General features: G+C 43.6%; 1 protein-coding gene across 2 annotated transcripts in view; it reads left to right on the top strand.

Moving 5' to 3' along the window:
- The window catches only part of GPN1 (GPN-loop GTPase 1), a 69321-nt gene that overhangs the window by 10514 nt on the left and 38263 nt on the right, over positions 1 to 20544 (top strand). For both annotated transcript variants that reach the window (XM_030554935.1, XM_030554936.1), the window contains exons 6-9: positions 203 to 281; positions 377 to 471; positions 3249 to 3294; positions 9293 to 9439. In XM_030554935.1, coding sequence (XP_030410795.1) covers positions 203 to 281; positions 377 to 471; positions 3249 to 3294; positions 9293 to 9439 — 367 coding nt within the window. The remainder of the gene's footprint in view (positions 1 to 202; positions 282 to 376; positions 472 to 3248; positions 3295 to 9292; positions 9440 to 20544) is intronic.

The raw sequence follows: 20544 nt of genomic DNA, 5'->3' as shown, positions 1-20544 counted from the left end.
AAGTGTGCATGTATGTGTGCGTGTGTATATATATTTATATTTGAAAATGTAGAAAACATCCAAAAATAGGTAAATAAATGGTATTCCATTGTTTAACTGTGTGATTAATCTCACTATTAATCACAATTAATTTTTTAAATCTCTTGACTGCCCTACTTTTGACTAATTTTTTCTTTGTTTGTGGGGGTTTTCTTCTTCACAGATATGTTCTTATTGATACACCAGGACAGATTGAGGTGTTCACTTGGTCAGCCTCAGGCACTATCATCACTGAGGCACTGGTAAGTGGGTTTTTGCAGAACATCAGAGTGAGGCTGACTGGTTGCAGAATGGCATATTTTACTTAACTGAAACTTGTTTCATCCTGTTCTTTCAGGCTTCCACTTTTCCTTCAGTTGTCGTTTATGTGATGGACACATCTCGCAGCACCAGCCCGATCACCTTTATGTCTAACATGTTGTATGCTTGCAGGTAAGAAATTGTAGGTTCAGAAATCGAATATATCTCTTTTCAAAATGCTATCTGTCTTATCCTCACAAAGAAATGAGGGAGCCCACATTTCTTGAAAAGATCTTTAAATTGGAACAAAGTTATTGGATTTGACCATTCATATCTCACTCACAATATTTTTACCCAAAGAAAACAGTGCAACACTGACAGATTCAATCATTCTTCTCAACCGGGACCTGTGAGAACTCCGATAATCAGCTGCTCCTCACTGCTAAAAATCCCTTGTGGATTTTCACAAGGCTCAGTACCACCTCTATCTCTCCCCAGTATTTGAGACCTCTTAGAGAGGTTGAGAGGTGCTACGTGAAATCAGTTGTTTGCAGTGTTGTTATATCTGTGTTGGTCCCAGGATATGAGAGAGACAAGGTAGGTGAGGTAATATCTTTTGTTGGGCCAGCTTTTTTTGATGAAAGGGACAAGCTTTCAAGCTACACAGAGCTTTTCCTCACATCTGGAGAACATACCCAGAGTGTCTGTTGAAATCAGTGCAGTCTGAGAGTTCTTAATGTCTGCAAGATCAGTATCTTGATGAAGAGCAAACACAGCCAGGGCAAGAGTCCTATACTAATGGTGGGAGGGCAGAAATATTTTGTTTGCTAGCCAGGATACTGAGTAGATCTTTCATTAAAGGCATCTGCTCTGCCTTTTTTCAAGGTCATTTGATATTTGAGTATTACTGATAATCTTGGACAAAGTGGCAAAGAAATTGTTGCATCTACAGACATCTTGTCAGGATGCTTCATCTTTGCCCCTTGGAGGAGTATGTAGCTATAGCAGTTCACAACATTTGTCACCTCCTGGAAGAGCTATTTGAAATTCCATGTTGTCTTCCTCTTTAGTTCCAGATATAGGAAAGTTCAGTTTGCGCAGGATCCTATCTGCTTAGCTACAGCAGCCACCGAGAGCACATCACAGTGGCATGCTGCACCCTCTACTGAGTCTTGTTTTCTTCAATGCAAATTCAGTTTCTGTTCTGGCCTCTTTTTAAATTAATGGAGACATCCTATCTCCTAGACCTGGAAGGGACCTTGGAAGGTCATTGAGTCCAGCCCCCTTGCCTTCATTAGCAGGACCAAGTACTGACTTTGCCCCAGATCCCTAAGTGGCCCCCTCAAGGATTGAACTCACAACCCTGGGTTTAGCAGGCCAATACTCAGACCACTGAGCTATCTGTCCCTCCCTTTGCAGCTTGGGTTTTCCAGGTTTTTATACGCAGGCTAACACTTTCTTAGCCTGGAACCATCACTTCTTCCTGTTTAGTCTTTAGTCTTTATTTCTCCGATATTTTCAGCTGTGTTGTAGGGAGAGCAAGGTCCCTTTTATGATGTTGTTTTTTCCCTGTTATATCTTTTATTCACTTGTTGGAAAGCTCTTTAGCTGTGACCTGGGTCGAACAGTTCCCATGGTGTAGTGCTATCTCAGAGAGGTTTTTATTGTGCTTGTGTGCATTTCCTTAATAAGCCATTAACATTGTTTGGCCTTTTTACGGTTGTACCTGAAAGGCTGCTTGTGGGTGTTTTCAACCTCACAGCTTGTTTTAGTAACACATACATAGCCAAACTTTATAACTTCACATATGATAGCACATACAATTCAATGACATATTAATGTCTAGCAGATTAAGACTTTTAGAATGATACTTCACAAGGCATACTTTGTACAAAAAATGTCACACCCACCGTTTTCTGAACATGTTGCAAGATTCCCCTTTTTGCAAAAGTTTTTCTTGTAATAACTGAAAATAAAAGTGGAAATAAAAATCAAACCACCACAGTAAACAGAAGTTGCTGAACCTGGAATACAAAGCAGATTCCATTAAGGACAACTCTAAACAAATCTTACATGAGAACCATAGACTTATTAGGGGGGCTGGTTTGTCTTTTAGGTTAACTGGCTGATATCCACTCCAGGGCTACTTTTGCATGCAACATGTAATCAAGCTGTGTAGCTTCCTGCTAGAGGAAGTCATTGAGACTAAGAATTTAACAAAATTCAAAAAGATATTGGTTATTTATATGGCTAATAAGAATATTCAGAATTTTTGTTATAACAATACAAATTTTGAAAGGTCTTAAGCCAGTCTCTAACTATTAGAGATGAGGATGAGTTTTATATGGGGGATAGATTATTCCACATAAGCCTGCTGCACTGTTCTTATGTCATCCTCTGAAGTGTCTGGTTCTGGCCACTGTTGGAGACAGTATATTAAACTGGGTAAACCTGAGGTCTGATGCAGTTTAGAAATTCTGTATTCCTAAACAGAGAACTTACCCTTTCTAGTAACTATAGCTCAAAGTTCGTGGATCCAAAAATATGTCCAGTTGGATCTGCAGGCCTGTATTTATTTTGAGGTCATAGGTCAGTCCACAGATATCATCTCAACAATGCTAAAAGTCATGAGTCAAAATAGAAAAAAAAGAAAAAAGGAAGGTTAATAACAAGTAGAGCTGAAATAATAGAAAAACATCAGTCAAGCTCAGCCATGCACACAGGACAATTGCTGTTCTGCTGAGAGATGCTTATAATCTCTTTTTATATTTTGGTCCTTAATGATCTGAGAGAAAGATTACACTTTGATTTGGTCAGAGTAAAATGTCCTTTTCTACTAAAATCACAATTTTGGGGTTTGGTTTTTATGTGCAGGCCTATCTGTCTCATGCTTAATGTGAAAAGGCGTTAATCTATGTCTTATTGAAGTCTAGGCGACTTTTCTGACTGCTCCTCTTCTCTCCTTTCAGTATCCTGTACAAAACAAAACTACCTTTTATTTTGGCCATGAACAAGGTAAGTAGAATCTCTGTTGTCAGTGTCCAAGTGAACAAAATGCTTGTTAAACTTCTCTTATAATAGTGTCATCACCTCTCCTCAGCAAGAACATCATTGCCTTGGAGATGGATGAAGGAATACTGGCTACTAAAGGGCTCTAATTTAGTGGAGAATGGCATAACAAGAACCAATGGCCAGAAGTCAAAGCCAGATACATTCTAATTAGAAATAAGGCACAGATTTTTAACAGTGAGGGCAATTAACCACTGGAAAGCAGGGATGTGGTGAATTCTCCATCACTTGGAGTGTGTAAATCAAAACTAGATGCATTTCTGGAAGATATATTTTAGCCAAACACAAGCAATTTGGCTTCAATACAGGGTAATTGGGTGAAACTCTGTGACATGTGTTATACAGAAAGTCAAACTCGATTATAGAAGATCAGGGTTGGAAGGGACCTCAGGAGGTCATCTAGTCCAACCCCCTGCTCAAAGCAGGACCAATTCCCAACTAAATCATCCCAGCCAGGGCTTTGTCAAGCCTAACCTTAAAAACCTCTAAGGAAGGAGATTCCACCACCTCCCTAGGTAACCCATTCCAGTGCTTCACCACTCTCTGAGTAAAAAAAGTTTTTCCTAATATCCAACCTAAACCTCCCCCACTGCAACTTGAGACCATTACTCCTTGTTCTGTCATCTGCTGCCATTGAGAACAGTCTAGATCCATCCTCTTTGGAACCCCCTTTCAGGTAGTTGAAAGCAGCTATCAAATCCCCCCTCATTCTTCTCTTCCGCAGACTAAACAATCCCAGTTCCCTCAGCCTCTCTTTATAAGTCATGTGCTCCTGCCCCTAATCATTTTTGTTGCCCTCCACTGGACTCTTTCCAATTTTTCCACATCCTTCTTATAGTGTGGGGCCCAAAACTGGACACAGTACTCCAGATGAGGCCTTACCAATGTCGAATAGAGGGGAATGATCACCTCCCTCAATTTGCTGGCAATGCCCCTACTTATACAGCCCAAAATGCTGTTACCCTTCTTGGCAACAAGGGCATGCTGCTGACTCATATCCAGCTTCTCGTCCACTGTAATCCCTAGGTCCTTTTCTGCAGAACTGCTGCCTAGCCACTCGGTCCCTAGTCTGTAGCAGTGAATGGGATTCTTCTGTCCTAAGTGCAGGACTCTGAATTTGTCCTTGTTGAACCTCATCAGGTTTCTTTTGGCCCAGTCCTCTAATTTGTCTAGGTCCCTCTGTATCCTATCCCTACCCTCCAGCGTATCTACCACTCCTCCCAGTTTAGTGTCATCTGCAAACTTGCTGAGAGTGCAGTCCACAATCATTAATGAAGATATTGGACAAAACCGGCCCAAGGACCGACCCTTGGGGCACTCCACTTGAAACCAGCTGCCAGCTAGACATGGAGCCATTGATCACTACCCGCTGAGCCCGACAATCTAGCCAGCTTTCTATCCACCTTATAGTCCAATCATCCAGCCCATACTTCTTTAACTTGCCGGCAAGAATACTGTGGGAGACCGTATCAAAAGATTTGCTGAAGTCAAGAAATAACACATCCACTGCTTTCCCCTCATCCACAGACCCCGTTATCTCCTCATAGAAGGCAATTAGGTTAGTCAAGCATGACTTGCCCTTGGTGAATCCGTGCTGACTGTTCCTGATCACTTTCCTCTCCTCTAAGTGCTTCAGAATTGATTCCTTGAGGACCTGCTCCGTGATTTTTCTAGGGACTGAGGTGAGATAATCAAGTGGTTGCTTCTGTGCTTAAAATCTATGAATAGGAGGCTTATTTTTGATGTGGAAAAGATAAAGGCAGTTAAGCTTACCCATAAGGTAACTGACAGGAGTGATCAAATCTAGGAAAGTGAAGGTAGCATTTCAATTTTATAAGCCGTTAAATATTTGTGAAGGATGCTAGTTGTGTCGTCATGTCTGGTATCAAAATGGAAGAGTAGGACTGAGGAATAGAGAAGAGCTTTGTTCTACAGAAAAGTGACAGAGTCGCATGCGTCTGTTAGTCTATAAGGTGCCACAGGATTCTTTGTCACTTTTCACAGATCCAGACTAACACGGCTACCCCCCTGATACGTTCTACAGAAAATTATCCTTAAATTGGAGAAACTGCCAGACTCCTTCCTTTTCCTGTTATGTTTCCCTCTCTTTCTTATATCAAGCTGCCAAACTTTGCTGTGACACCTCAGTCTCGAGAGACCCTAATTTTGTGGGGTTCTGCCTGGATGTTAGGTTTTCAAAAACATGTATGTACTTAGAACCACAAATCGCATTGAGAGTGACCTATGCTCCTAAATCACTTAAAATTTAAAAAATGACCCTTGCCTCACGGAGGTTAGAATCTAAATATGAGATGAGACACAACAGGCAAGTTTGATAAGCAATAGGAGGGAGAAAGGGGAAGGCAGGGCCAGGGTAACAGCTAAGACTCTTCCGCTACAGAGATAGCTAGTGCACAATGTGATTTTTGATTCAGTTGAAAAGTTCTGCCATTTAAAAAAAATAGTATTAAAAGTTTCTGTTGCTGTTCTTGTGTTTGAACATGCTTATGTATGCCCACACACAAATGATCACCCCCAATTCTGCTCTCCCAGTACCCTTTCCAGGGTTTAAGGGCTGCCATCTCCAGCAGACAGCTTTGCCTAAAAAAAAAAAAAAAGAAATCATTGGGGCTTCTGAGGGATTGAAGAGCTTTTCCCCTGCTGCTTCTCCTCGCTTCTCTGGACCTGCCGGGAGAACTAGCTTCACATGCCTGGGTGAGGGCCCCAGTTAGTCTCTCCTCATCTGCAGAGAGTTGCAGGGCTACTCTAGTTGGGACTCCCTGTTTCCAACTGCTACACCTTTCCTTTGACTCCAGTCTTCTCCTTTTTACACTGATTTTGCATGCCATCTTCACTGACAAAGACCACATTTCTGCCACCTTTCACTTATACTGGATACCTTAACCCTTCAACTAGAGGTGTGATTCAGTACCTATCTTCATATCTACTCCCATAGTCTTGCCCTGCCCGAGTAAGGTAGGGAGAATTTTCTAAACCTACCACTTCTCAATAATGGGCTGAGTTTCCTTGCCCAACAGAAAAAGCACAAATGGAGTCCTGTAAACAAACTCCTTTCTATTGCCCAAGTTCCTTTTTCTTAAGGCGAGAGTCCTCTGTGCTGTAATGGGCATCCTTTGGCAAAGCCTGTTGGTGTTGATAGTTGACACTACTTAACTGTACACTTGGCAGATACCAGTCATCTTAAGGATATGTTTCCATTCCTTTTTATGTATACTCTTAAAGGAATGCTGTCAGCTTGAAGCCTAGTCCACTTTTACAAATGTGATAGTTATTTCAGATGCTATGTATTTCCCAGAGTCACTCCGTTCCTGAACTATTCCTTCTCTCTCTCACTTGCCTTGGCAACCCCCTGCCTTGAATGCCAGCCTCACTTCTCTCGCACTCACCTGATCAAAGACCCACTGTCCTGAGTGCTCACACTACTCACCCCTGCTCTAGAGGCCACCACCTTGCATGCCCCCTCCAAGCCTGTCTATATTACTCTGACAGTTTTGATTTTACATCTTCCTAATCTTACAATGTATCTCTGCTTTTGCTGTAAAAGAACCTGACCGGGTAATCACAGTGGAGCAGTGTAGCTGTCTACACACAGTGCTGTCTAGTGTACAAAGTCAGTAAAATGGAAAAATGACTATTTCGGTTACTGTGTATGCAATGGTGTGAAGTGACCCCTTTAACATCCCTCTAGTCATAAGGAGGAAAGGGGTGTGTGTGTGTGTGTGTGTGTGTGTGTGTGTGTGTGAGGGGGGCGGACAGCAGCTGCGGGGGGTTGTTAATGGGTTACAGGTTATTGTAATAAGCCATAAATCCAGTGCGTCTATTCAGTCCATGATTTTTTAGTGTCTAGCAAAGTAATGAATTTAAGCTCCTAGGCTTGTCTGTTGAAAGTACTGCATTATGGCTATATTATAGCTTAATGTGACATAAATTGTGTCGCTCAGGGGTGTGATCCCACCCCATCTAACATCCCATCACAGACCATTGGGCATATTTATCTGCTAATAATCAAAGATCAATTAATTGCCAAAATTAAGCTATACCATCATACCATCCCCTCCATAAACTTATCAAGCTTAGTCTTGAAGCCAGGTATGTCTTTTGCCCCCACTACTCCCCTTGGAAGGCTGTTCCAGAACTTCACTCCTCCAATGGTTAGAGTACCTTCCCTCTAATCCCATGACTGCTTTGTTTGCTTAAAAGCCTGTGGTGAGGGGCCTTGTCAAAGGCTTTTTGAAAGGCCAGGAATACTTCAGCCACTCGATTACCCTTGTCCACGTGCTTGTTGACACCCTCAAAGAATTCTCATAGACTGATGAGGCATGATTTTCCTTTACAAAAGCCCTATTGACTCTTCCCCAACAAATTATGTCCATCTATATGTCTGATAATTTTGTTCTTTTCTATAGTTCCAACCAATTTGCCTGTTACTGAAGTTAGGCTTACTGGCCTGGAAGTGCCAGGAGTGCCTCTGGAGCCTCTTTTTTTAAAATCAGCATTACATTAGCTACCATTCGGTCATCTGATACAGAGGCTGATTTAAGTGATAGGTTGCATACTACAATAGTAGTTCAATTTAGTATGAATTCCTTCAGAACATTTGGGTGAATATCATGTGGTCTTAGTGACTTATTACTGTTTGTATCAATCTGTTCCAAAGCTCCTCTATTGACACCTCAATCTGGGACAGTTCCTCAGATTTGGCAACGAAAAAGAATGACTCTGTTGCTGGAATTTCCCCCACATCTTCTGCAGTGAAGACCAATGCAAAGAATTCATTTAGCTTCTCCCCAATGGCCTTGTCTTCCTTGAGTGCTCTTGATATAATAAACTATATAGTTTCCACTTCGCTGCTGGACTTCTGTCTGCATTATTTTTACTCTTGCAGGTTTTCTTTTTGGCTGGGGCTGGTGAGTGATTAAAATGGCCTAAGTTTAGAGTATTTTTGTGAGGTGTATCTGCTTCACTCACTCACTCACAAAACTCCTGTTTACTGCTGTATTCGCTGCTTTCTCTGGCTGCTTAGGAGCTGGCTTTTTAAGCCCCCATTTTCCCTGATTTATCCCTGCCTCTTGTCAAGGGACCCAAAAGGATTTAAGTATCAAAGGATAGCAGGCTAGAGCCTCATTAGTAAACTCTCAGCCTAGCCTAGCCTAGCCTAGCCTAGCACTTGGCTTACCATGCAACCCCCAAAACAGACCACACTATAATCTTCACTATAAGGAATCACACGGCAGGCAAGCAAGCACAGAACAAACTGACAGACAGGCTCACCCAGTCTTTCTTCCTTCACTTGTAAAAGTCCTTTGCAAAACTCCCCTTTACTGCTCCTATTCTTTTGTCTTCCCTATTCTCCCCCAAATACATTTGTCTTGCATTAAAAATTATATTGTAAGTTTTATGGGGGCAGGGAATGCTGTACTATATATTTGCATAGCTCTTATTGCTGCGGTGCTCAGTGAGTAGTGTTTGGTCACTAATTAAAAAACTAAAGTTTTTCAAGCCAACCAACAGTGTGTGAGGTCATAAGTGAGGACTCAGCTTGCCTAGATCCCAATAATGCAGTCTCATACACACTTGCAGGGCCCCATTGGCCTCAGTGGAACTGCACACAGACCTGCGAGTTCTCCCATGTTGATCAAATTGCAGTAGCAATGCCTTAAACTCTAAACATGCCTTTTAAAAATAGTGTTGGGGTTTGTACCTTTTTCAAATTGAAACAGCTGAACTGGCAAAACAAAGCATGGGATATTTCAGGTCAGGGAGTGAATGTTTTGGAAAGTTATGAGCATTTGATAATGGAGTTAGAATGAAAACTGTTTACTAGTCTTAACTCTCAGGTACTATCAAGTGCCCATGCTAATACAGAACCAACCAACCACCATCATCTCTGAAAACTGACTTCCCATTTCCTTATACATTCCAGACAGATATCATTGATCACAGTTTTGCAGTAGAATGGATGCAGGATTTTGAGATCTTTCAAGATGCCTTGAATCAAGAGACAACATATGTTAGTAACCTGACTCGTTCCATGAGCCTGGTGTTGGATGAGTTTTACAGCTCACTCAAGGTAAGCCTCCTCCCCTGTTCACTACCCCCTGCACAGGGATCTCTCTTCACTGCTCTCAGCCTTTATTCCCTTGCTGAGTCCTGCACCCTGGGACATAGAGAGGACTGATTTCTCTGCATCATTCTTCAGAGAATAAGGGGCAAATGCTTTGGATTACTTTATCCTACCTCAGGGGAGAAGGGGTGTGCAAGCTGGGAGAGGGAGTAATTTAAAATTAAATTGCAAATAAATCACCAGAGAAAGCAAAGAATGAAGTAGTCATGTTCCTAAGAAAGCAGTGTAATTGTTGGAGTGGATAGTGTCCTTTCAGAGTCTCTCATTTGAAATGCCTTGTACTCTAGCAGGGTCAGCTAAGCCCTTCATTCTTTTTAAAGGAGTCCGATTCAGTTCTGTAGGACTTACTGAAGGAGGTTGTTTTGGTCATGACCATAGAAACAAAAATCTAGCCCATATGGTAAATGGGAAGATATCTTTTCCTACCCCGCTGAGATTGGGAGGCTAAACCCATTACTATAAAGTACTTAAATAATCCAGTAATGAGTGCCATTGTAAAGTCTATATAACAGGGAGTGCCAGTGATCCCATAGCTGTTTCATTGGGGTTGCATGGTGTCCCTCCCGTAATGTCCCCTTGCTGCAGAATTGTGCTCCCCATTAGCTTTCAGCTTTTAAAAAAAGTGTTAAATTTTTTTTTTTTAACCATTGTGCTTTCACTCATGCTGCCCCACATGCTTGGCAGGTGTTTCCTATAAACATCCACAAAGGTACCTCATTATCCACCTTGAACTCCCTCTTCAAAACTGTCCTTTGTCACAGTGCCTACAAAAAACTTGACAATAGTTAAGTTGTTGGTGTGCAAAGACTATTGTCTATAATGCAGAACCATACTGTCTCCTTGTTCACTTGTACCCCTCCATCTGCCCATTCCATCTGTGGTCTCTTGCCTCATACTTGATTTTAATCTCTCTGGCTCTTTTTGCCCTGTATCTGTATAGCAGGGGTCGGCAACCTACTGGGTCCCGGCTGCCGGCCTCACTCAGCCTGCTACCGGCTGAGCGACTGGAACCCCAGGCCGGCAGGAGGCTGAGCGGGACCAGCGGCCAGGACCCCAGACCGGCGGCAGGTGCGCCCCCCAGTTCCCCCTCACCATGCTTGGGTTCTGCAGCTCCTGGAAGTGCGAACCGCCAGGGCACGGAGCCCTGATCCTGCTGCAGGAGGGGCAGCGGCGGCTCACACTCCCGGGAGCAGCAGAGCCTGAGCATGGTGAGTGGGGAGCCAGGGGGAGCACAGGGACTGCCGCCCGCATGCATCCACTCCCTGGCCCCGCCCTCACCATGCTCGGGTTGTGCGGCTTCTGGAAGTGTGAGCTGCCGCTGCTACCCCCCCCCCCCGCAGCTCCCCCCACCCTGCTGCCCCAGTACGCTGTGGGGGAGGGGCTGTGCGCGCGGCAGCCTGGCAGCATGTTTTGCCTCCATAGAGCCAGCATCTGACTGGCATGGGCATGGTAAGGGGATTCCTGGGAGGGGTGGGGGGGCAGTCAGGGGGCAGGGGGAGGGTTGTATGGGTCAGGAGTCCCGGGGGTCTGTCTGGGGGCAGGGGTGTGGATAAGGGTTGGGGCAGTCAGAGGACAGGTAGTGGGTAGGGTTCTAGGGGTACAGTTAGGGTGGGGGGGTCTCAGGAGGGGGCAGTCAGGGGACAAGGAGAAGGGGAGGGTTGGGGGTTCTGACCAGGCCAATCGGGGTGGGAAGTGGGAGTGAGTGGATGGGGGCAGGGCTAGGGCAGGGCTCTCCCCTCTTTTTCTGATTGTAGAAAGATGGTACCCCTAGGCGAGGGAGAAGCAGGGGGGCGCATGGGGGCTGGCAGCCGCATACATCCACTGCAGCCTTCAGGAGCCCCACTAGTGGCACCGCCACCTTTCCAGGGCTGCTGCCCCCCTACACCATGCTGGCTCCCCCATGGCTGGGGCTCGCTGCTGCCGCAAGCCTTTGTTCTGGCTCTCCAGTGCCTCTGGAAGGCGGCTCCTCCCTGCCAAGCTGCTGCAGCGGCCCAAGCCCGGCAAAGCTAGTGAGTGGACTCGGGGCGGAAGCCACCGGGGTTGGGTGGGGAGGGCTTGGGGGGTGCTATGCACCCTCCAGGGGAGTTCAGGAGGCGGGGAGGGAGGAACCTGGTCTGGGGAGCAATCCCTGGACACGGCTGGCCCCCGGGTTCTATAAAGGCTTGTTGGGATTTGCCCCTCAATGAACTGAAGTGCAAGGGGCAGGAGTGCAAGGTGGAAATTTTGCCTAGGGCGCAAAATATCCTTCCACTGGCCCTGCCCCAGGGGGTACATACACCCCAGGTTAAGAACCACTGCACTAAACTGATAAGATCTGCATTTTAATTTAATTTTAAATGAAGCTTCTTAAACATTTTTAACAACTAGTTTACTTTACATACAACAATAGTTTATAGACTTAGAGAGAGAGACCTTCTAAAAACATTAAAATGTATTACCGGCACACGAAACCTTAAATTAGAGTGAATAAATGAAGACGCGGCACACCATGTCTGAAAGGTTGCCGACCCCTGTTGTTTAGCATCCAGCACGATCAGGTCCTGGTTCCAAGGCATGCTGGTAAAACTACAGATGATAATAATTAAGTGGAGAGAGTGTAAGCTGTTGCTGTATCTTCTTCCTGAAACATTAGCTCTATGTGAACTGCCCCATTCATCATAACACGATGGTGACTTTGAGATATGATAATTTAAAATGTCGATTCAAGTGTTTCACTGATAATTTTAGTAGAAACATCCAGCTAATGAGTTTATTCCATAATTCCAAATGGCTTCCTCTGTCTCCTTACTGCTAAAAGTTCCAGCAGCCTGCTCCCACTGCGTAGCTGTAAAAACCCTTCTGCTTTCCTCCCTGAGAGTTCTGTGATGCAGTTAGGTGTTGTCAGTACACAAATCTACACGTATTGACATCTGAAAATGTGTGGAAAACAATGCTGAATTCAATATCAAAATAAATAACACCTGCTGCTGAATCAATAATGCCATTTCTTATATAGCACTCGTCTTCAGTATATCCCAAAGTGCTTCTGTGACGATGCGGTTCTGGCGGGACCCAACTGAGAGTGCCAATTCAGGACCAATTGCTTAAACAGGGCAGTCACAGCCCTAGGCTGGGGTTTTTCCACCTCTAAGGCAAACCAAACCAGCCAGACAAAGAGGACTTCGGTTTCACCCCACTGGCTAACCACAAGTCACACAAGTAATTTCCTTAGACACTCCAGTCTCCCAGTATCACCACCAGTGCCACCCGTCCTGGGGATGAATGGTTATGAAAACCAACACCCCAGTAAAAGAAAAAGTTCTCTCGATCCCAAAGGGCCAAGCCCCAGACCCAGGTCAATATACACATCAGATCTTACCCACAAATCACGTTGTTGCCAATCCTTTAGAATCTAAAATCTAAAGGTTTATTCATAAAAGGAAAAAGATAGAGATGAGAGCTAGAATTGGTTAAATGGAATCAATTATATACAGTAATGGCAAAGTTCTTAGTTCAGGCTTGTAGCAGTGATGGAGTAAACTGCAGGTTCAAATCAAGTCTCTGGAGAACATCCCCCGCTGGGGTGGGTCATTCAGTCCTTTGTGCAGAGCTTCTGTTTGTAGCAAAGTTCCTCCAGAGGTAAGAAGCAGGATTGAAGGCAAAATGGAGATGAGGCCTCCGCCTTATATAGGCTTTTCCAGGTGTAAGAACACTCCTTTGTTCCTGCTGTGGAAAATTACAGCAAAATGGAGTTTGCAGTCACATGGGCCAGTTTCTGCACACCCTGCTGAGTCACAGGGCGTAACTGCCTTCTCTTGATGGGACAATTGTGTAGGTGATGGTTCTTAATGGGTCATCAAGCAGGCTAAACAGAGCTGACACCAACTTGTCTGGGATCTTTCCCAGTAACACAGCACAAGTTTGAAATACAGACAGTATACTGCCAATATTCATAACTTCAACTACAAAATGATACAGACATACAGACAGCATAATCATAATCAGTAACTCATAACTTGGTCTTAGACACCTTATATGACCCCCTTTACCTAGGATTTGGTGCCACTACAGGACCTTGGTTGCAACCCATGTTCTATATGGTCCCAGTTTATATCAAGAACGTCACAGCTTCCTAATCTTTAACGAAGTTGTCCTCACAACACCTTGTCAGTAGCTACCCGTGTGGTGCTCTGCTCTTGTTCGATGATAACAGTCAGTTGCGTGCATGTTCCCTCTGTGTGTTGCCCCAGTTCTGCACAGATAGCTGATACAGCAAACCCCGAGAGAACCCCCAAAGACCATTGTCAAATGAAGCACAGTAGTAGTTTCCTATAGACTCTACAGGACATACTACGAATTTGTGCCCCTTGGCAATGGACCGGCTCAGTCAGTGGTGGGACTTTCCACTGCCCCCTAGGCTGGAAAAAGATGCGCACTCCGGGACCTACTTTTATACAGTTACAGGACAGATTACTCATCCCAACTGACATATTGAAGTACAGCCCCTTGACTCATTGGGGGCTGTCTCCCTCTCAGATCATGTCAGTTCAAACAAATCTATCCATCATGTTGTCCTTTTGACCCTGTCTTTAATATGCACCTGCTTGTTCCTTGTTATCTCTGTGGAGTGTTCTGATGCTATCTTGGCACAAGTTCCTCTTATTAGCACTTATATGTGGATGCATCTGCTTCTAGCTGCCCTCTTCTTGCCAACTTCTGTGAGTGGAGCCTGCCTCTGGCTCATAGCCCAGCTTTTGCTTAGCAATCCCTGGAAGTACTTTGGTTCAGGTTTCAGGCCTCAGACTGGGCCTCTGACACAAGAGTTTGTTTCGGGGCCTCCTCTTACTACACACCTGTTGTTTAGGGAGGAGTGCTATCCCCATTTTACAGATGGAGAACTGAAGCAGAGAGAGGCTACGTAACTTTCCCAAGGTCATATAGGAAGTCTGTGGTGGAGAAGGGAATTGAACCCAGTTTTCCCATGTTGTAAACCAGTGTCCTGCATGGATCCTTTGGCCAGAGCATAACTTAAATATACTCTACTGATTGCGTGATTTGTTTTCATACCTAATTCAATAAAATTCTCCTGTTTTGTATGTAAATAAATATCTCAGATTTTCTGGTCTGTATCACTAGAGAACCACAGAAATCGGGTGGATTTTACCACATACTTTAGGCCTTGATTATATTGCAAATATTCTTGTACTTTATAAAAATTGCTGCATACCCTGGATGTTTGTTAGTTGTGTTATGGTAGCATCAAAAGGCCCACGGTCTGGGCTGCATTGTGCTGCATAGACAGAGGAAGACACTGCCCCTGCTCCAAAAGCCTTGTAATCTCAAGACCAAAATTAGATGAGATGGCACAACATATAAACAAAGTGATCAGGGTCATGACAGGCCATGTCTGTATTTCCATCCAGGGAAATGGGGCACAAAGGCTAAATGAATTGCCCAAGGTCACACAGTAAGTCTGTAGCAGACCACAGAATTGAACCCCAGTTTTCCAAGTTCCAGGCTAGCCCCTGGCCTATCCTCCCTCTCTAGAAAGCTCTGGGATGCTTTGTTTTCCATTGAGTTATCTGTAAGCTGTTCAGGACAGGGACCTTATTGTCTGTCCTGTCTATAACCTTGTGCTCCTGCTCAGTTGTCTCATCATTCCTTCTGCTTGCCCTTTCATTCACACCATCCCCCTTTCCGACTTCTCCACTCCATGCAGCACCCCAAATTATGATAAGCCTTAGATTTAAAAAAAAGGCTGTTTAGGTCAGAGCAGGGACTATGTCGTCTTCTTCGTTTTTAAAGCCCCTTGAATCATAGAAATGTAGAACTGAAAGGGAGCCCAAGAGGTTTTCTAGTCCGCCCTACTTCGCTATGCTGAGTCGGGATCAGTTAAATCTAGATTGTCCCTGACAGCTATTTATCCAACCTGTTCATAAAAAATCTCCAGTAATGAAAAGTCCACAACCTCCCTTAGTAACCTATTCCACAACGTAACTAACTTTATAGTTAGAAAGTTTTTCTTAATATCTAACCTAAATCTCACTTGTTCCAGATTAAGACAATTCTTGTCCTGCCTTCAGTGGACATGGAGATCAGTTGATAATTATCTTCTTTGTAACAGCCCTTAATGCATTTAAAGACTATCATCAGGTCCCTCTTCCCTTCTACGGACTAAAAAGGCCCAGTTTTTTAACTCTTCCTCGTAGGTCAGGCTTTCTGAATCTTTTATAATTTTTCTTGTTCTCCTCTGCACTCCCTCTGATTTGTCCACATTTTTCATAGTGTGGCACCCAGAACTGGACACAGTACTCCTGCCGAGGGCTGACCAGTACCACATAGAGCAGAACAGTTGCCTTCCATGTCTCACATATGACATACCTGTTAATACATCCCAGGATATTGGTCTTTGTTGGCTCATATTCAGTTTGCTATCCACTAAAACACCCAAATCCTTTTCAGCAATATTACCACCTTGCAGTTATTCTCTATTTTGTAGTTGTGCATTTGATTTTTTTCCTTTTTAAGTGTAGTACTTTGCACTTGTCTTTACTGAATTTAATCTTGTTAAATTCAGACCAGTTCTCTAATTTATCAAGATCACTTTGAATTCTAATTGGCATCACATTAGCTATCTACCAGTCATTTAGTACAGAAGCTGATTTAAGTGAGAGGTTATATACCACAGTTAGTAGTTCTTCAGTTTCATATTAGAGTTCCTTCAGAACCATTGGGTGAATGTCATCTGGTCCTGGTGATTTATTACTGTTTAATTTATCAATTTGTTCCAAAACCACCTCTAATGACACCTCAATCTGGGACAGTTTTCAGAATGGAGAGAGGTAAGTAAATGTCCCCCAGCGATCTGTACTGGGACTTGTACTGATCAACATGTTCACAAATTATCTGGAAAAAGGGGTAAACAGTGAAGTGGCAAAGTTTGCAGATGATACAAAATTACTTGAGGTAGTTAAGTCCAACGCAGACTGTGAAGGGTTACAAAGGATTTCATAAAACTGGTTGACAAAATGGCAAATGACATTTTTTATATATATTTGCCATTTTTTAAATTATATATATAATCCCAACTGTACATACAAAATGATGGGGTCTAAATTAGCTTTTAGCACTCAGGAAAGAGATCTGAGAGCCATAGCAAGTAGTTCTCTGAAAACATCTGTTCAATGTGCTGTGACAGTCAAAAAAGTGTTAAGAACCATTAGGAAAGAGGAAATAAGACAAACTCTCCATCGTAATGGTACTCTGACATCTTGAATACTGTGTGACATTCTGGTTGCCCCATCTCAAGAAAGATATTTTGGAAAAAGAACAGAAAGATCAACAAAAATGATTAAGGATATGGAACATCTTCCCTATGAGGAGAGATTAAAAAGATTGGTACTATTTAGCTTGGAAAAGAGACTGCTTGGGGGGGGAATGTGATAGAGGTCTATAAAACCATGAATGGTGTGGACAGAGTTAATAGGGAAGTGTGGTTTACCAGTCGCATAACTCAACAACCGGAGCTCACTCAATGAAATTAATAGGCGGCAGGTTTAAAACAAACAAAAGGAGCGACTATGGTAGGTATAGCTCAGTGGTTTGAGCATTGGCCTGCTAAACCCAGGGTTGAGAGTTCAATCCTTGAGGGCCATTTAGGGTACTGGGGTAAAAATCTGTCTGGGGACTGGTCCTGCTTTGAGCAGGGAGTTGGACTAGATGATCTCCTGAGGTCCCTTCCAACTCTGATAGTCTATGATTCTATGATTTCACACAATGCACGGTCAACCTGTGGAGTGCATTGCCAGGGGATGTTGTGAAGGCCAAAAATATAACTGGATTAAAACAAGAATCAGATAAATTCATGGAGAATAGGTCCATCAATGGCTATTAGCCAAGATGGTCAGGGATACAATCCTTGCCTTGGGTGTCCCTAAGCCTCTGAATGCCAAACACGAGATGGATCACTTGATTACCCTGTTCTGTTCTTTTCCTTTGAAGCATCTGGCATTGGTTGCTGCCAGAAGACAAGATACTGGACTCAGTGGACCGTATGATCGTACCCATATGGCCATTCTTATGTATTAGGAAACAAACGGTAGGAATAAATGGTCAGGGAGAGAGGTAAATAGTGGTGTTTCCAGGGGTCTGTACTGGGATCAGTCCTATTCAGCATATTCATAAATGATTTGCAGGTGTGGTTACCTCATCTCAAAAAAGATATATTGGACTTGGAAAAGGTACAGAGAAGGGCAACCAAACTGATTAGGGGTATGGAACAGCTTCTGTATGAGGAGAGATTAATAAGATTGTGACTTTTCAGCTTGGATAATAGATGACTGTGGGGGGATATAATAGAGGTTTATAAAATCATGATTGGTGTAGAGAAGGTAAATAAGGATGTGTTATTTACTCACAAGAAGTAGGAGTCACCAAATGAAATTAATAGGCAGCAGGTTTAAACAAACAAAAGGAAGTATTTCTTCACACAACGCAGTTATCCGGTGGAACTCTTTGCCAGGAGATGTTGTGTAGGCCAAGACTATAACAGGGTTCAAAAAAGAACTAGATAAATTCATGGAGGATGGGTCCATCAATGGCTATTAGCCAGGATGGGCAGGGATGGTGTCCCTAGCCTCTGTTTGCCAGAAGCTAGGAATGGGTGACGGGGATGGATCTCTTGATGATGACCTGTTCTGTTCATTTCCTCTGGGGCAACTGGCACTGGCCACTGTCAGGATGGAAGACAGGATACTGGGCTAGATGGACCTTTGGTCCGACCCAATATGGCTGTTCTTATGTTTAATCCTGTCCTCCAAAGTGCTTGCAACCCATTCTAGTTTGGTGTCATCCACACATTTTATAAGTATGCTCTCCACTCCATTATGCAAATTATTAATGAAAATATGAATAGTACCTAGACCCAGGGCTGACCCCTGCGGGACCCCACTAGATATGCCCACTCTTTGACAGTAAAGCCACTTTATAGTAATTTCAACTAGATTACATTTCCCTGGTTTGTATATCGTAATGTTAAGTGGGAATGTTGTCAGATGTCACTGGTGTGGTGCTCTGCTCTGTTCATTTATAACAGTTGTCTGCGTGCGTGTGTTCCCTCTGTGTGCTGGCCCAGCCATGTGCAGAGAGCTGGCACAGCAGACCCCCAAAAAACCCAAATGACCACAGACTCTAATAAGATCTGAAGGCACCCAGCCAGGTTTATTGCCAAATGAAACACAGTCTTTGCCTCCCTGGATCAGATGTCTACAGTTCTGCTAGTATGTATGTGCTCCCTGACAATGGACCAGCTCACTCAGTGGCGGGATTTGCCACTGCCCCCTAAGCCAGACCAAGACATCCACTCGGGGTGCATTCTTATACACAGGTACAAACAGGTTACACATCACTCCTGACATATTGAGGTACAACCCCTCTACGCATTAGCGTGCTGCCTCTCCCCTGGTACAGGTTGGTTCAAACAAACAAGTCTATCCATCATACTGTCCTTCTGACCCTGTCTTTAGGATGGGTCTGCTTATTCCTTGTTATCTCTGTGGACTGTGTTCATACCGGGATGTTCTGGTGCCATCCTGGCACACGTTCATCTTATTAGTGCTTATATGTGTATACTTGCTTTTAGCAGCCTTCTTCTTGCCAACTTCTGTGAGCAGGGCCTGCCTCTGGCTCACAGCTAACTTTACTTTATGTTAGCAAAGTCTTGACCATTACTTCAGTTCAGGTCTCAGGCCTCATACTGGGCCTCTGATATCAAGGGTTTATGTCTCAAGGCCTCATCTTACTATAGGGACTATGTCAAAAGCCTATTAAAAGCAAGATATATCACATTTAATGCTTCCACTCTTTCTACTAGGCCAGTAACCTTGTCAAGGAAGGAAATTAAGTTGGCTTGGCATGATTTGCTCTTGACTATACATACTGGGTATTTCTTATTACCCTATTGTCCTTCAAGTGCTTAAAAATTGATTGTTTAATCATTTGTTCCAGTATATTCTAGATGTTGAGGTTAGGATGACTGGTCAATAATTCCCTGGGTTCTCTTTTTAAAGATGGATGCTATGTTTCCCCTTCTCCAGCCCTGCAGTGCATCACCCATCCTCCATGAGTTCCTGAATGTAATCGGCAAAGGGTCCAAGATTGCTTCAGCTATTTTCTGAAGTACCTTAGGGTGAATTTTATTCTGATTTATCTAAATATTCTTTATTCCCTATTCTGGCTTGTGTTTCTTCCCCCTTGTCAATTTTAATTGTGTTAAGCATCTGGCAAATCATGGCATCATATAAATCATTAAAATAGTGCTATGCATACTTATCATGCTAAATAGTTAATTGTACTGAGCTGCTTTATAATACAAGACCTAAACTCTGAATGGTAACTTTCTGCACAGATTTTGAGGCCAGGAGAGACCAATAGACAGTTCCATGACTAAAGTGTGGATGCCCTTTGGTGTAACAGAGGGTATTGAGTATCAGAGGGGTAGCTGTGTTAGTCTGGATCTGTAAAAGCAGCAAAGAGTCCTGTGGCACCTTATAGACTAACAGACATTTTGGAGCATGAGCTTTCGTGGGTGAATACCCACTTCGTTGGATCACCCATGAAAGCTCGTGTTCCAAAACGTCTGTTAGTCTATAAGGTGCCACAGGACTCTTTGCTGCTTTTACAGAGGGTATTGAGGTGCAAGGTGGGCTCCACCAGGGGTCAATGCTTAGTCCCTCACTATTCATAATTGTGTTGAATTTCATCAATAAGAAAATCAGAAATGGAATATTTTACGAAGTTGATCTGTGTAGACAATGTTGCTCTAATGCCCACTGCTGAGGAAGATTTGGTCCAAGCAACTGATGCCTGGAACAGGGAACTAACAAATTGTAACCTCAGAGGGAGTAGAGCAAAGACTAAAATCGTGTGGGTGGCTTGGGTGGAACCAAGATAGATGAATACCAACATTGAGAGCCAGCACCTAAATCAGGCTTCTGCGTGTAAGTATATTTTGGGCTGATTAATGGCAAATGGCAAAATCAACCGAGAACCACAGGCAAGGCTGTTGAGTGCAG

Source organism: Gopherus evgoodei, chromosome 3 (assembly GCF_007399415.2).
Source record: "Gopherus evgoodei ecotype Sinaloan lineage chromosome 3, rGopEvg1_v1.p, whole genome shotgun sequence".
NCBI lineage: Eukaryota > Metazoa > Chordata > Testudines > Testudinidae > Gopherus > Gopherus evgoodei.
Note: the sequence above shows the minus strand (reverse complement) of the source record. Positions and strands in the feature narration are given on the sequence as shown.